We start from the raw sequence: 16,755 nt of genomic DNA, 5'->3' as shown, positions 1-16,755 counted from the left end.
TGGTGTTGAGGACCATCTGGACCCATTTATTATCCTCATCCATTCACACAGCCACAGTTGTTGGGATGAGCCTTGCATCAGCTGACAGAGGAATCCAAACGGTGTGTTGATTCAAACAGCAGCAGCAGCAATGACAAATTCCCTCAGCGAGTCACATGGATGCATTTCTTCAGCTTCAGTATTCAGGCCACAAATGTTTCTTTGCAGTAACATATCCAGGATGGCACCACGTTTCAATCACAGCTAGTGCAGTCTTGCCACATTCCTTCTTACCGCTCAGATTAATGTCCCAGTCCACCGGAGAAGCCCCGAAGCCATGTTTCGTTACACTGTATGAGTGTAGCATTGCCTCTTTGCAATGCTCAACAAAATGCATCAAACTGGACTCACGGTGCTGTTTAAGGCTTAATAAGCACCCTGAGAGATGCCTCATATTCCCCATGATGATCACTGAAACTTGTCTAGCATCGAAACCCCGTCATTGGCTGAGTAGCTCTTCGGGGAATAGTAAAGAGACTCCATTGCCAAGAACATGAGGAAAAAATTAGCATAAGCATACTCCTAATACTCAACTTTTATATGACTTACAAAACAAAGGATTTCCATTTCACCTTTGTATAAAAAACAATAAGCAATTAGTTTTAACTTCATCAGGAAGTAAAGTTATAAAAAAAAGCAATGGGAGCTGCTGCCGCAGGCTGTAACTCAGCAGATATGTGAAAGTAAATCTCAGACAAGATGTGTTTTGTCTTAATATCCTCACTTCATGTTTGACGAGTGTCACTTCTTTCCTTCTTAAAAATCCTCTAATTGATGAGAGGATTGAGATGGCATAAACTGCTGTTTATGCCATCTCAATGAATCTTGCAAACAGGCGTGAATGCTCTCTTTCTTCTTTATTGTTCCCACATCAATCAGATTCATTCAGCTTTGGTTGTGCTCCACATTTTTTTTTCTCTCCCTGTGAGTGCAAACAGCCCAAAGCATTGGGCCGTCTGGGAGGAGGAATGCCCAACTGTTTAGAAACCACTAATAAAAGGGTTTGTTTGGACCAGGTGACCAATGTGCTGCTTCCATCATCGTTCATTAACAGACACGTTTGTGTTGCATTTGCACCTTTAATAAAGGGTTAATTAACACATGGTATTTAAAACCAGTTCTTTTCACTGAAATATTTAAAGAGATATTTATTTAATAAATCGCATCTTTATAGCCACTGTCGCTGATATGATGACATAAGCTCGCGGTGATTGTTTGAGGATTTTTCTCAACCTCAGTTATATCCCTGCCTTTGTTTTTTGTCTGGCTGCCAGACAGATTTATTTCAGTCCCACAACAACAACTTATCCTGCAGCTTGAGGTCATGACCTTCCTCTGGTGACAAAGTGGTGTATGGTACTGCTCGTCTGACTCCTGAGTGCATCTGTGGCCTGCATTTCCAGCTTATTTCATTAGATTGTCTTCATTAAGCTTTAGTTATTTTTCTTATGAGGAAGCGCCCACGTGTAAAGTGAAAAAAGACAAGCATGGACAACATGAAGTGCTGATCAGCTGAGCTGAAGTTCAGTCACATCAGCTGATTTATCACATGACCCGGGAACACATCATCAGGCATTCACGCTGACTAACACAGACATGACTCAGGCTTCCTCTCCCCCTCCTTCTCTCTTGTGCTGTTTACTGCCTGCTCGAGCCTTTATCCATGCTGTCTAGTGACTGTGCTCAGAAACCACACACTGTTCTCTCACACACTTTGACATTCTCGTCTCCTGTACTTCCTGAAGTCAAAATCTTTGGAGCAATGAACGCTTCCTCCACTCTATAAGAGGAAAGTAGCTCTTAGGCTGATCCTAGGGTTTCACTGTCTTTTACTATTGTGTTTGCAAGGCTTTCAGCTTCTATGTGTTCAATGTCATCTAAAAGACTGCCAAGAGAAATTTCCTGATACTTTGCAGAGAGGTAGACCGTGGACAAATAATAAAAATAAATAAATCTGTTTATTACAGTAAACTACAAGGAGAAAGCATTGCTAATTTTGTTGCTTTTCAAAATATGTGAACATTAATTTTCTTACAGCCAGCTTCTAAGCAGCATCTGAGCTCATCTAATCAAATTATGTAGATACATTTCTGTTAAATCCATACATGCTGCATACTGAATTTCATTGCTTCTTATCTATGTTGTGCCAGCTGCTAAAGAACAACAGATGACCACTGTAACTGAATATTACAGGCAGGGACGTGAGCCGTGTTTCAGCCAAGTTCAGTAGTTTGAAGACCTGCAGTAGCTGTCAGTGTTAGTAGGTCACATGGTTGTTTAGTTACACTCCTTTATTGTGTTCTCGTGATAGTAGTCTTATCAGAGCGTTCAGAGATCACGCTTTAATATGTCGCATCTAATGAAAACCTGTAAACCAGCTAAACTAAACCAATAAAAAAGTGTAAAACAACTAATTAAACCAGAGGAAGTAAAGGAAACAGAAGTCCCGGAAGGCAAAAATGAGGATCAATAAGCATTATATCTTGATTGTTTTATTTTAGTAATCGATGGAAGCTACAAGTGTTGCTAAATTTTCAAAATTAGATTGATTGCCCTAAACTCAAATGATCAATTAAACACACACAGCTCATCACTGAGGTCTTTGGATGTTTGATCCAGATTTGTTTTTTGAAGCTACACAGCATTTTTCAGCTTGTAACATTTTATTATCTTAGCTTTTCGTCTGCCTGACTTGCGGTGAGTTTATTTAACAGGCTGAGTCTTAAATCAAGTCAAATTCTTAACATGCACAAGACTTCCCACTGCTGCCAGTTTTCTGTTTTGTAGTGCTTTGAAATGATTAATGACAGTGTACAGACACCAGGGTCAAAATGTTAAGGTACAGAGCCGTCTGGTGATTTGGAAATGCGATGCAGAGTTTACATTGACCTGCTGGGTCAGTGGATGTTGGAGGGCAACAACATTATTCTGCCAAACTGTCTCAGTGACTGTTTGGGATGAATGGTCTGAGAACGAGAGCCTGTGTATGTATGTTTGTTGTACCAACTGAACGATCTTTGTCATACCTTTTATTAGATAAATGTTTTCGTGCTGGCAAGCTCAGTGATCTATGTGATCTGTCCACATCAAGTTAAATGAATTTACATTGATCTAAAGGAAAGCTACCATTTCTGATGTTAAAATGAATCACCACTTCAAGGTTTCTCTGACCTGTTGTTATATTATGCAATTTAGGGTTTAATGATTTTCAGTCATTTAACTCTTTACATGCATGTTATTATTTTGTAATGACTGTTTTCTTTGTCTTTGCCAAATGTACAGGTGACCTTTCGCTGCAGAAGCTCTCTGACACTGTGCTGGATTTCAACAGCACGCAAACTTGTCCTGGAAGCAACAACAAGATTCAGACCAGCATCAGCTTCCAGTGTGGGAAAACCATGGTAAGACTGACAATCAGAAGAATATACCAAATATTCTTAGATGGATGATTACCTGTTGTTCAATAGCTGCGTTAATGGGAATGCACAGAAAATATCAAACTAACTGTTCGATGTTCTACATGAATTTCCTTTGTCCACTAACACCTGGTGTGTGCTGACGTGTTGTGCAGCAGCAGTCTCTGCAATCGTTCAGCCACTGATGTGCTGCAGTAACATTAGATGTAAACTTTTGACATAGTTTAGTCACATTGTGTGTTATATACATGGGTCAGAATGGAAGCATGGCATAGTAAACAGGTTCTGAATAATAAATCTTACTTGCAGCATGAATCATGGTGTCCACCAATTAGCATGTGAACTACTATTTTGAAGCCTTGGCTTCATCTTTATGGACACCTTTTCTTTTTTCATCTCTCGCTCTCTTTTTAACCTTTATGAACGATGAAGGGAGAAAGCAGAGCTCCCTGTGTAAGGAAAGCTACATGCAACCATGCATTGCTAATCACACTGCCACCTTGGCACATGCTCCTTTTTTAGGAGAGAGAATTCACCATATTTGGACAAGTTGAGTGTTAAGTTTTAGCTATAACACTAGCTTGGTGTGCAGAGTTTATCCATACACTTCCATACACAATGCTGATTAGTGCATGGAAATAACATACAAGTAAGCTAAATACATGGATGGATGGATCAAAAGACATTGTGTGTTGGCATTCTGTTGTTGCTCTTTTAATCCAAACATCATTAGTAAAACATAACATTAATCTTTAATAGCTGTGTGATGCATAGGAAGGTGGCAAGTGGAAATGATCTGTCCAGACTCTGTATTTGAATCAGGTTTTACACATGTCATTTTCAGCTCATATGTTCAAGGGCTTTCAGCAGGGGAGTCTGTGGAGTTAGCACTTGACATTGACATCATTATTTAGCCCCCAAAGGTTGCTGCTGTGCAGAGTGCTTGCACAAATGATGGGTAATCCATTAGAGGAGGTAGGACATTTGTGATATTGTGATATTTGATTTTACGTAATTGTTCCTAAAGGCAGATTTTGTCAGTTGACACAGAGAGAGGGAAAAATGTTTTGGAAGATTATCTGTATTTTACAAACAGTGCAGCTCACCTATTCAAACAGACTTTAGAAATATGTTAAGTTTATAACAGGAAGACAAGTACAATCCACAAATGAATTTGAGGTTAATTACCTTATTTATTCTAAAATTAAGATGCACAGAAGGTCAAGTTTATTGCGTGTTTTTGCTGACACTTTCGATGTCTTTTGGATACAAAGTATTAAACATCCTGTTTTTCAACACAGGAAGTTAAATGGCGCTCTGTTGTTTCATCAGGTATTTGTGTCTGTGTGGAGAAATGTGCAAAAGACAAAAAACTAAAACACTAAGTTAATTGATTGAAAGTGAAACAAACATTTGGAAGTCGCTTTTGCTAAAACGAAACGTAACAACTCTAAGATGATGATTGTTGGATTCCTGTCGCTGCTTGTCAGTGAATCTGTGACTGGAAATGATGTAGAATAATGACTGATACCTCATAGCGTGATCCTGCTCGCTGCGTTGTGTGTATCTGTGGTTTTGATGGGGTGGGTGAGTGGTGGGTTGAAGTATCATTTCCTGTCGAGAAACAAAGAGGAGTTTTCTGTTTCAGAGTGTACGACGGGGAGAAATAAAAGTGGCTTCCACAATTTTTAGGGCAAATCACTAAATGCTGAAAAGAAGTGATGACAGCAAAATGCAGATTATAGTAGACGTTATCTTAACAGAACTGTGCCTTGTTTCAGACATGTTGCAAAAGAGTTTTAAAAAACCGAGCGCTTTAACGTTATTCCTATATTTACTTTGTTGTTGTAGTTTACCCCTCCTTTTTAAGTCCGGTCGAAATGGTAATGTTATAGATGTTATAGTTAAATCCTCTATCTCTATTTTTATCAGTACATTTAGGAAAATAAATAAAGGTTATTGGGCTAGAAGTTAATCCTTGATGTGTTTATTATTAATCACTTTTGGAATTTTCTAGCAAACAAATTATGTTCCTGTTTCCCTTTACTGTCATATGCCCAATATATATGTCTTTAAGTTTTTAAGTTTTTAATTTTACCTCTTTTTTTACTACTTTTTTTTTTTATTGTTATTTATTGCTGTCTGAACAGGTCTCTCCTGTAAATGAGAAGCTGAGTCTCAATGGGATTACCTGTTTAATAAAGGTTAAGGTTGCAATGTTCAGCATTGGCTTGAGGATCAGTGAAATGGAGTGACGTCTTGTGAAGCATTCAGAGATGTCCTTTCAGTCCACTAAAAAGGACTGCTAGAGTAGCACTGCACGATTCACAGCTCAAAATAATCCTGGTTTATCCAATACTTAGTTCACACCCGTTAATTCATCCATTGTCTCCAACAATTTTAACTCTTTACCTTTCTTCGAACCAACCAAACAGTGCCTGTGTGGGGGTATCAGCTCGCCTAAGGTGGCCCTATTAAGAATATCTGCTCTCATGTCACACAGCTATAGGCTGGCATTATTTGTACATGCACTGATCTTTTATGTCGTCATTTGAAATTTTAAGCATTTGTAATATTAGAATACACAATTATGACAGTAAAGTAAAAGGGATTAATGGGAGAAAATGTTGTTGTTTTTGACTCTGTAAAACAGCAGCTAAAATGTGGAGAATACCTGGAATTTAAAAAACAATGCTGCTGTCAAAGAGTTTTTGAGAAACTCTGAATGAAGCACTGAACCATCAGCAAATCCAGAAGCAGCAGCAGGCTGTGGTTGTTTGTTTGAGGCTCAACACTTACTTAGAAGTTCCTCCCCACAATATAACTACAACAAAGGTTAATACTCTGTATTTCTCTGTGATAATGGAAACAATGACACATTCAGCATCTTAAATGCTTAAATCTTTGATGTCATGGACGATGATGTGCCGTATACTTTAGCATGCATTCATCACCTGTGTCAACATGAAACTACCTTTCTTACTCATGTTCCTGTCTTTGTTCTGCAGGGGACTCCAGAGTTTGTGACCGTGTCTCAGTGCGTGCATTACTTTGAGTGGAAGACCTACGCTGCCTGCAAGAAAGACAAATTCAAGCCACATAAAGAGGTGCGGTGGAGCATCTGATGGGGTCGCTGACTCATTCAACAGACTTTTACATTTAGAAGAAAGAAGGAATGAAATCTTCACTGTGATTAAACACAATGAGCTGAAGAGGAAATGGAAAGCTGTATAACCATATTCCATCACTGCGAAGATGTTTACAGCGTTTATCTGTGCAGAAAATGGGTCACATGTTGTGACAGTGATCCTGTTAATGTGGAAACATTTGAAAAAATGTGTGAAATAAATTTGTTCAGGAAAATGTTAAAAGCAACAAAATAAACCAAAGAGTATGATATATCCATGATCACAGTTACTAAGTTGTGTATTATCAGATAGCTATAAACACACGTGCAAAGTTTGTGGTAACACAATAGTAAAACTGTTGAGGGGGGGCTTTTTTGTGAATGCAGCATAAAGTGGTGCACGAATACATCTGTATTGTAGAGTTAATCCAGCTCTTCTTTGCCCAGGTGCCCTGCTACGTGTTTGACTCTGATGGGAGGAAGCATGACCTCAGTCCTCTGATAAAACTGAAAGATGGCTATCTAGTGGACGACGGCGAAGACAGCATAGACTTCTACATCAACATCTGCCGCAGTCTCAGTGAGTACTTGAAGGAAAGGAAGTGATTGGATTCTGTAATAATGAGGGGTTTTTTTGTTTTGAGGAACACTACATTGCCAAAGTGTGCACAGAGCAGAAAGGGAGCCTGTTTAAAGGCCCTTCTTCTTTGTTTTCATGTATTCCCTAAATCTAGGTCCATTCCTTGAAGGTCTATAGATGGTCATTACTATAACGTGGCACAATAAAATATTGCATAGCGTCGCCACATTGTATGTTAAACAAAGCAATTACTGGAAAGCAATAGAAATAGAAGCAATAGTGGTGCTTTTGCAAATTAAAATTTTCAATTTAAATGTAAAATAAAAAAAATCAAGGTGTTAAAATTAAATATATAATTACTTGTAGTTTTCATGTTTCTGTCATTTCATTTACATGGATTCCAGATTCCACTATTTACATGGTTTTAGCTCTGTGTTTGGCTTTGAGGGCTTGAAAAGAAGGCAGCTGGACAAAACTTCTGGTGTTAATAAGATGTTTTTTCTCTCATTAAGAGCCCGGTTCAGTTCTAAGACGACTGATGGAGACTGCCGGGTATTTAACCACTAATAGGGGAGGGCTGTCCCCTTGATTATCTTGAAGGTGGTTAACCCACTATAAGTTGTCAAATAAGCTAAGGTGTGCAAAGGCATAGGTGATTATTCTCACTGGGGCCAGAGTTCTATTGAAGAGATGATTCTAAGTCTCTCACTGTTGAATTTAAAAACTGACATTCACAGAATTGACAGTGCTAAACAGGCCAATCACAATGCATCCTACTGAGTGGTTGCTTGGGTTCTGTTGTGTAAAAGTTGCAGCATTGCTCACTGCATTGCATAGCACACACTGTTGCCAAATTTTCCACGACATAGTCACTGTTTTTACGTTTATGCTGTTTGGTGCGGAGCAGATGGTGTAAAATACTCTTGAGGCTTTTTTTCTTTTTTCCCACTGAGATCAAGCTGTTTGCTTCAGTTAAAAAACAAAACACTAACACATTGGTGAGGGTGAACCAAAGAATTGTGTTCACCAAATGACACCAGTAGTGATGTGAAAAAATGTTGCTCGGAGGAACACCAAGCTCAGTGCTGTTTAACACCCGTTAAGCAGCTGTAAACAAAGGGGCAGGGACTTGTGACTGTTTACATGCTGTCCTGCATATCGTCATCACACTGAATTAGTTTTCTAACAAGAAGAAATTTAAGAATCTTTTTTTTAAATCTCATGTTCTCCTCAATCGTCTCTCAGACCTTCCAGACAAAGGCTGTACAGAGGGCTCTGCAGCCTGCCTCGTCACACAAGATGGCTCATACAACATGGGTTTTCCTACCCAGCAGCTAGAGCTAATGACTGATGACAGGTACTTTCTTCATGTTTGTTTATGACAGTGAAGTTTGCAGGTATGGCTCTCCTGAAGCTTGTTTTTGGAGCTGTCTTCTAAGTCTGGTGCTTCAGGTTTAGAGTTGAAACTTGAAGTTAAATTCTAATCTTGGCAGTCTAAGAGGCAGTATATGCAGGAATAAAAGATTATCAGAAGGTCAAGAATGTGCAGATGTGCTATAGTCATGTTTTTAAATACATGTATGTGTTGACATAACCTTTGGTAAGTTTGAACACAGGTTAAGTCAGCACCGACTGGTTATATGAAAAAATAAACATGAAAAGAAGACCTTTTCTTAGTAGTTTTTCATACTTCTTGCACTTTTTCCTCTCCAGCTTGAGTTTGCAGTATTCTTTAAGTGACGACTCAAATCCTCCAGCAATCTGTGGATCAAGCAAACCAGCAGTCAACATCACCTTCAGATGCCCATCAAGCAGGCATTTGGTAGGTTACGCTACAGTCTTCATGATGAATTGTTTGTTTCACTGCTTAAAATGTATTCATACTCATTGTTATCATTGTTATTATTGTTGTTGTTTTTTTGGGAGGGGGGGTGTTTTATTTTTGTTTTTTTGCACAGCTAGCAGAATGAACCATAACCCCTAACTTTACTTAATTTTCACATTCACAGAGCAGCCCTCCTACGATGATAGCTAAGCCAAACTGCCATTACGAGGTGGAGTGGGTCACTGAATACGCTTGTCACAGAGACTATCTGGAGAGCCATACCTGCAAACTGACCAGCGAACAGCATGACATCTCCATAGACCTAACTCCTCTCACTCTAGCCTGTAAGTTTTTGTTCCTCTAAAACATCTTAAACAGCTTAAACAACCTTTTATAAGTTATTCCTTATAGTTGTATGAAGAATGAAATGTCAATGGGGGAACTATTAAAATCAAATGCAAATAAAGTAGTAGTAAACCACACTCAGCTGATGTCAGGTTAACATGACGAGTTATTAGCTTTACAAATGCTGCCATGTGACAAATACATCCTTGTTCCTCAAACTGGTTTCTACAATTAGAAAAATAAGGTTGTAACTATCAAAAGGCTGCTAGTAAAAACAAAACTGTCAGTTGCCTTAAGGCAGCTGTTGTTTATATAAATAAAACTGAATTAAATTGAAGAAGTGTAGTGTAAAAGCAAAATAAAGCTCAAACATTGTATTTAGTTTTTTGGCAGTTACACAAAACTTGTTTTACATATTTAACTGTCTCATGTTGCTGCTTTTTTTAGGCCCATTTAGAGGAAGTGACTTTATGACTAAATGGTGTATGAACCTCCTGGTTTTGTTAGAAATGTGAAAGGTTTTTCCACTCACTGCCACAGTCCATTTGAAGTCTGTGTGCCACGATGCAGTCTGCAGTTCGGGACAAAAGGATAGTTTCAAGTGAAAAACTTAAGGAAAAAGATGTTTTTCTCATATTTGTTTTCAGATCTCGGCCTGCTTCATTTTTTGGTGTGACTGTATAAACATTTTTCTTGTTCTTTAAATTGACAAACTGCTTATTTCAAATCAATGGCCATCAGTGATTTTCTCCCCCCCCCCCCCCTTTTTTTTTATTTTTATGGATAAGATAAAAAGGCATCACATTTTCTTTTGTACACTGCTCAAAAAATTAAAGGAAGCCTATTAAATGTCTGGAATATTGACCTACTCAAATAAGTAGCAGAGGGGGTTGCTAATCATATTTGATGTCATGAAATTAAGAATAGGTGTGCTGGGGGCAATACGGTGACAACCCCCAAAACAGGAATGGTTCTATAGGTGGAGCCCACTGACATTTTTCTCCCCTCATCTTTTCTGACTGTTTTTTCACTAGTTCAGCCTCCTCAATGATGGCACATCAATATGTACCATTGCCACTAGGTTTATTGTGTTTCCCAGCACAGTTTCAAGAGCATAATAGAGATTCCAGGATATAGACAGTTACTCCAGGAGAGCTGGACAAAGCCATAGAAAGTCCTTAACCGATCAGCAGGATGAGTATCTGCTCCTTTGTGCAAGGGTAGAACAGGATGAGCTCTACTAGAGCCTTACAAAATGACCTCCAGCAGGTCACTGGAGTGAGATCTGATGAGTTTTGAATGCATTCTTTTCTTTTTTGAGCGCTGTGCTGAGATGCAGCCAGTATGCTTCCTTCATTTTTAGCTTAATAGAAAAAGTGGAAAAACCTTAAGAGGCTTTGATATTCTTCAACATTTTCAGGGTCCAGGAAATTCAAACATAGGTTTTATTCGACGGTTATTTAAAAACAAAACAAAACACATATACCAGGTGTTCGCAAATTCTTACATTATGTCCTGTTTTGATCTTCCACATATTAAGCAACAGTTTGTACAGTTTAATAAGAGTTTTAGAAGAGCTGCCTCCAGCCTTAGCTAAGCTAACTATCATCTAGCTATATGTATTATATATGTATAAACAAACATTATACACATACATATATGTGTAGTTATCATGTTGTCAGAATTTTGATATTGAAAAGTAGTTATTGGTTCTGTTGATATTCCTAATAGGTAATGTGCAGTAAGATAAAAATCAGTAACATGTTGACTGAAACTTTCAAATGCTTTCTTGTGTTTGTAGCTTCGGATCATCCATACTATACACAGTCTGGGCCCAGTGGCACACCTGACAGCTACATCTACTACCTGAACATATGTGGTAGGGTTCCCACTCAGGAATGTGGTGACGGGCCGTTCATATCATCCTGCCAGGTGAAGAATGGCGAAGGAAGGAAGATTGTGGCTGGACAATATCAGAACCAGACATTACGGTAATTTCTGTGTGTTTGTGAAGTGTGTGTATAGGAGTATGGGTGTGGAATAGTCCACTGGCCGTGATCACTATTCGTCAGAGAATCACGAAATACAAAAGGATCAAAGATGGTTTTATTATTAAAGTTGTAAATGGTTTTGAAAATAAGTTTTCTAATTTGATTTAATAAACTTGCTTGTTGAGATGTGTAAATTGTCAAAATGATATCCTGACATTGATCCATGAGCATGGAACTGTAGAGCAAATCTTGCTTTTCCAACCCCCTTACTTCCCCTTTCCATTGTTTTTCCTCCTCTTCAGTTATTCAGATGGAGATCTGACTCTGATCTATCCAGATGGCCTCAAATGCTCCTCTGGCTTTGAGAGAATGACCATCATCAACTTTCAGTGCAACAAGACTGCTTGTGAGTCAACTTGTTTCTGCTTTCTCACAGATGCTGAAATTCTTGGCACCACCTGGCAGTAGAATAAAAAACGGAGCGGACACATCTGTATAGTAAAAGAGTTACACGGTGTTCTGCCTTGTAAAACAAAGCAAATTGCACAGACAAGGCAAATAGGAGGTCAAACTCCAAAAAGGGAAATCGAAATAATATTTAGTTTTCATGAGCATCGTTGGAGTTGATCTCTAAGACAACTCTAATAAAATTCACATTCATAAAATAAATGCACAATTTCCATTTAAATAAATAAGAAATGATTGTAAGGCTCACCTTGTATAATTTGCACATTGTTCCTTTAATGTATAAATATGGAGTTTCAGGTGAAGTTCAGTCTTTATTAACTACTTCTATATTATTTGCCTTTAATTCTTGCAGCCCACGGCGGGCGAGGGAATCCAGTGTTTGCTGGGGAAACCGACTGCACTTATTATTTTAACTGGGATACGGCGTTTGCCTGCGTCAAAGAGAAGGAGGATCTGTTATGTCGGGTCACAGATGGCAACAAGCGTTATGACCTTTCACCCCTCACAAGATACCCAGGTGAGTTTTAACAGATCAGTTAAATTTCTCTTCCACTAATGGTTTTGCTTTTCCACCAAAAGCCTAGTTTTTGGCAGGTGGTGCCTTTTTAAATTCTTAATTTAGTGTTTAGCGGTGACTTGAGCACAATTTCTTCCCTGGTGCAACTTTTGGTGACTGTTAGGTTACATATGAGTGACACGGGATGATGATGATGATGATGAAATGACATAATATATCTTGGAAAATTAAAAGTATTGGGATTTATTATAATTTTTCATGTCGTTGTCGTGCAGTGATGTTGGTATTAAGTTTGGTTCAGATTGGCCGACCTGTTAAGGAGGAAATGGGGTACATAGCTACATAAATACATGTATATACCTAACTACAAATACCATATGCTTAAGTTTATTTACTCAGCATAAAGAATTTCTGTATTTCACTTTGAAAACTGTCGATCTAGCGTGTTTTGTCTCTTTAGGTTTACACACAATAATTTACTATGTGGTTCTAATTAAAATTATATTACTCTGTTTTCCCTGTTGCTTTTATTATAATTACTGTTAATTCACTTGGTTGTGCTCATAGCTTCTCATCGTAGCACCTGTTCAGTACCATGCTTTCAGGTGTGACTGAAAAATTAGGGGGAAAAAACAACTTTTTTTTTTTTGTATGTTTGTTTTTTCTTTCTTGATTCAGAGTCAGAGGGCAGTGAGAACTGGGAGGTGGTGGATGATAAATCGTCAAAGGCAGACTCGCGTTACTACCTGAATGTTTGCCACAAAGTCATCCCTACAGGAAGGGCAGCTGGTTGTCCAGTGGATGCCGCCATGTGTGCCGTGGGTAAGAATGTCCACAAGGAGGGCGTTCTTAAAGATTAATCTGGTTGAATCTGAGTACTTTAATAGATTTGTTGACAAGTTATAGTATTTTGGTCCTCATGCATACTTCCCCCAATAAGTATGAGACAAACCGTATTTTTCTTGCAGTGAATATGACCATTGTGCTTTATGTATTGTCTCTTATTCAGATAAGAATAACAGAACTATCAGCCTGGGAAGCTTCCTCTCTTCTCCCCAGAAAACCAAAACTGGAAACGACATCAGGCTGGTGTATACTGATGGAAGTTTTTGCACCCAAAACAAGACAAGGATCAAAACTATCCTGACTCTCAAGTGCAAACCAGGTTTTTTTTTTTTTTTTTAAACCCTCTTCTCCTCTGTTTTCTTAGTTATGTTTCTGCTACTTTTGACTCTTTTGCGTTTCTTTTTCCTGTACTCCTGCAGGAGATCTCGATAGTGCTCCTGTCCTTCTTGGCCTCTCATCTGATGAGTGTATTTATGAGTTGGAGTGGTACACAGCCGCCGCCTGCGTCCTCTCGAAGACGCAGGGAGACAACTGCAAGGTGGAGGACCCTCAAGCTGGTATGACACGCTCAGACAACTATAAAATATGTGTGGGCTTTTCCTCATTCGTTTTTAATTTGAGCAAGAAAAGGGATGGAAGAAAACAAGGTAGCAACAGGGTTAATAGAGGCTTTTAGGAAGGAGAAAATGGTATTTCTCAGCCACAAATCCATAAATAAGTTTCTGTGTAAGTTTTTCCTTGAAAGATAAAAGAGGGTAATCATGATCCTTCACGTCTCACTTGGAAATCTGATCGTATATCTTTCTGAGCTCTTAAAATTTATTTCCACTGGCTACAGTCATGATATAGTTTGTTTTGGCTGTGAACTGCTAGAAAATGGTACAATTAATCCCGCACTTATATTGAATTTAAAAAATGATAACAAACAGAAACACATTTGTAAAAGTGCAAAAATCAGACCCATAAATCAGTTGACTGTCAACATCTCTGTAGAGTTACAGATTATAATAAACACTAACTGACTGCAGACTAAGTTGTAATTTTCTTCACTGATTCACACAGTAAAGCTCTTTAAAGATTTGCAAAGCAACTCTGGGCTAGTCTGCTTTACCTCAGTAGACAGTGAATGCATTGATCACATTTGTTTCACCCAGTTGTCCTTTCCAAGCAGGAGAACATAGTGTTGTATTTGAAAAACACTGCTGTTTGTAAAAGTCGGGGTAAACCTCTGTCAGTCGATAAGATGACTTAATGCTGACGTTAATGTCTCGCACTGAATTCAGTTAAGTTTAAATTTAACAGCAGTGAATTGAGATTAACTGACTACTGATTTTAGCTCTAATTAACACTGTTGCCTTCAGTGGGGCGCACCTACTCTGTATTTGTCTGCCAGCGTCAACATTCTCAACACAATCTGACAGTCTGTGTCAAATACAGCTGATTGTGCTTTGCTGTCAAATATACTTTACATGTGGAAGAAATGAAGGACAGGCAAAAAAATCACAATTCAAAGTTTTAAGTATTTCTTGATTTACAATTTTTTTTTTTTTTTTTTTTTTTTTTTTTTAAATCTGTTTTTTTTTTTCATCATCTTCCAGACAATTCAGTTTAGAGCTCATTGCATATCTTGTAGTTTTTATGCAGTTTAAATGAACTGTTATAAAAGAAAATAAAGAAAACACCTGTTGTCTTCTGATACAGTGGGGCAAAAAAGTATTTAGTCAGCCACCGATTGTGCAAGTTCCCCCACTTAAAATGATGACAGAGGTCAGTAATTTGCACCAGAGGTACACTTCAACTGTGAGAGACAGAATGTGGAAAAAAAAAATCCATGAATTCACATGGTAGGATTTGTAAAGAATTTATTCGTAAATTAGGGTGGAAAATAAGTATTTGGTCACCTCAAACAAGGAAAATCTCTGGCTCTCACAGACCTGTAACGTCTTCTGTAAGAAGCTTTTCTGTCCCCCACTCGTTACCTGTATGAATGGCACCTGTTTGAACTCATCATCTGTATAAAAGACACCTGTCCACAGCCTCAAACAGTCAGACTCCAAACTCCGCCATGGCCAAGACCAAAGAGCTTTCGAAGGACACCAGGAAAAGTATTGTAGACCTGCACCAGACTGGGAAGAGTGAATCTACAATAGGCAAGCAGCTTGGTGTGAAAAAATCAACTGTGGGAGCAATCATCAGAAAATGGAAGACATACAAGACCACTGATAATCTCCCTCGATCTGGGGCTCCACGCAAGATCTCATCCCGTGGGGTCAAAATGATCATGAGAACGGTGAGCAAAGATCCCAGAACCACACGGGGGGACCTGGTGAATGACCTGCAGAGAGCTGGGACCAAAGTAACAAAGGTCACCATCAGTAACACACTACAACGGCAGGGAATCAAATCCCGCAGTGCCAGACGTGTTCCGCTGCTGAAGCCAGTGCATGTCCAGGCCCGTCTGAAGTTTGCCAGAGAGCACATGGATGATACAGCAGAGGATTGGGAGAATGTCATGTGGTCAGATGAAACCAAAGTAGAACTTTTTGGTATAAACTCAACTCGTCATGTTTGGAGGAAGAAGAATACTGAGTTGCATCCCAAGAACACCATACCTACTGTGAAGCATGGGGGTGGAAACATCATGCTATGGGGCTGTTTTTCTGCCAAGGGGACAGGATGACTGATCCGTGTTAAGGACAGAATGAATGGGGCCATGTATCGTGAGATTCTGAGCCAAAACCTCCTTCCATCAGTGAGAACTCTGAAGATGAAACGAGGCTGGGTCTTCCAACATGACAATGATCCAAAACACACCCCCCGGGCAACAAAGGAGTGGCTCCGTAAGAAGCATTTGAAAGTCCTGGAGTGGCCTAGCCAGTCTCCAGACCTCAACCCCATAGAAAATCTGTGGCGGGAGTTGAAAGTCCGTGTTGCTCGGCGACAGCCCCAAAACATCACTGCTCTCGAGAAGATCTGCATGGAGGAATGGGCCAAAATACCAGCTACTGTGTGTGCAAACCTGGTAAAGACCTATAGTAAACGTTTGACCTCTGTTATTGCCAACAAAGGTTATGTTACAAAGTATTGAGTTGTATTTTTGTTATTGACCAAATACTTATTTTCCACCCTGATTTACGAATAAATTCTTTACAAATCCTACCATGTGGATTCATGGATTTTTTTTTTTCACATTCTGTCTCTCACAGTTGAAGTGTACCTCTGGTGCAAATTACTGACCTCTGTCATCATTTTAGGTGGGGGAACTTGCACAATCGGTGGCTGACTAAATACTTTTTTGCCCCACTGTATATATAAATACAAAAAGGGGATAGAAAAGTGGATCTTGCTCCATTTAATATGTGATCGTTTTAAAAATTGATACTTCCAAATCCAAAATGAATTATGTTTTCTTAGCAATTAATTCCAGCTGTGTGCATCTGTCTGTGCATGTGTGTGCACACGCCAGGAATGACAAAATAATAATCTTGAAAAAGTTAATTAATAAAAAGTTATCTGATACCACCATGGTTTCACTACTCTTGCTCGATACTGCCCCCTAGTGGAGAATGTAACACCTGTATCATGGTAGGTTACACGTGTG

At 38.9% G+C, this 16,755-nt stretch overlaps 2 protein-coding genes across 3 annotated transcripts in view; both read left to right on the top strand.

The window, feature by feature from the left end:
• The window catches only part of LOC308397092 (uncharacterized protein), a gene marked incomplete at both ends in the record, with an annotated part of 535,410 nt that overhangs the window by 63,440 nt on the left and 455,215 nt on the right, over positions 1–16,755 (top strand). The window lies entirely within an intron of this gene.
• igf2r (insulin-like growth factor 2 receptor) overlaps positions 1–16,755 on the top strand; it is a 47,784-nt gene that overhangs the window by 7,976 nt on the left and 23,053 nt on the right. For both annotated transcript variants that reach the window (XM_080882638.1, XM_080882637.1), the window contains exons 3-14: positions 3,322–3,440; positions 6,464–6,562; positions 7,030–7,162; positions 8,408–8,519; positions 8,876–8,984; positions 9,172–9,331; positions 11,134–11,323; positions 11,626–11,729; positions 12,144–12,308; positions 12,987–13,130; positions 13,318–13,473; positions 13,574–13,711. In XM_080882638.1, coding sequence (XP_080738764.1) covers positions 3,322–3,440; positions 6,464–6,562; positions 7,030–7,162; positions 8,408–8,519; positions 8,876–8,984; positions 9,172–9,331; positions 11,134–11,323; positions 11,626–11,729; positions 12,144–12,308; positions 12,987–13,130; positions 13,318–13,473; positions 13,574–13,711 — 1,629 coding nt within the window. The remainder of the gene's footprint in view (positions 1–3,321; positions 3,441–6,463; positions 6,563–7,029; positions 7,163–8,407; positions 8,520–8,875; positions 8,985–9,171; positions 9,332–11,133; positions 11,324–11,625; positions 11,730–12,143; positions 12,309–12,986; positions 13,131–13,317; positions 13,474–13,573; positions 13,712–16,755) is intronic.

The sequence above is a fragment of the Rhamphochromis sp. 'chilingali' genome (assembly GCF_963969265.1).
Source record: "Rhamphochromis sp. 'chilingali' genome assembly, chromosome: 5".
Classification (NCBI taxonomy): domain Eukaryota; kingdom Metazoa; phylum Chordata; class Actinopteri; order Cichliformes; family Cichlidae; genus Rhamphochromis; species Rhamphochromis sp. 'chilingali'.
Note: the sequence above shows the minus strand (reverse complement) of the source record. Positions and strands in the feature narration are given on the sequence as shown.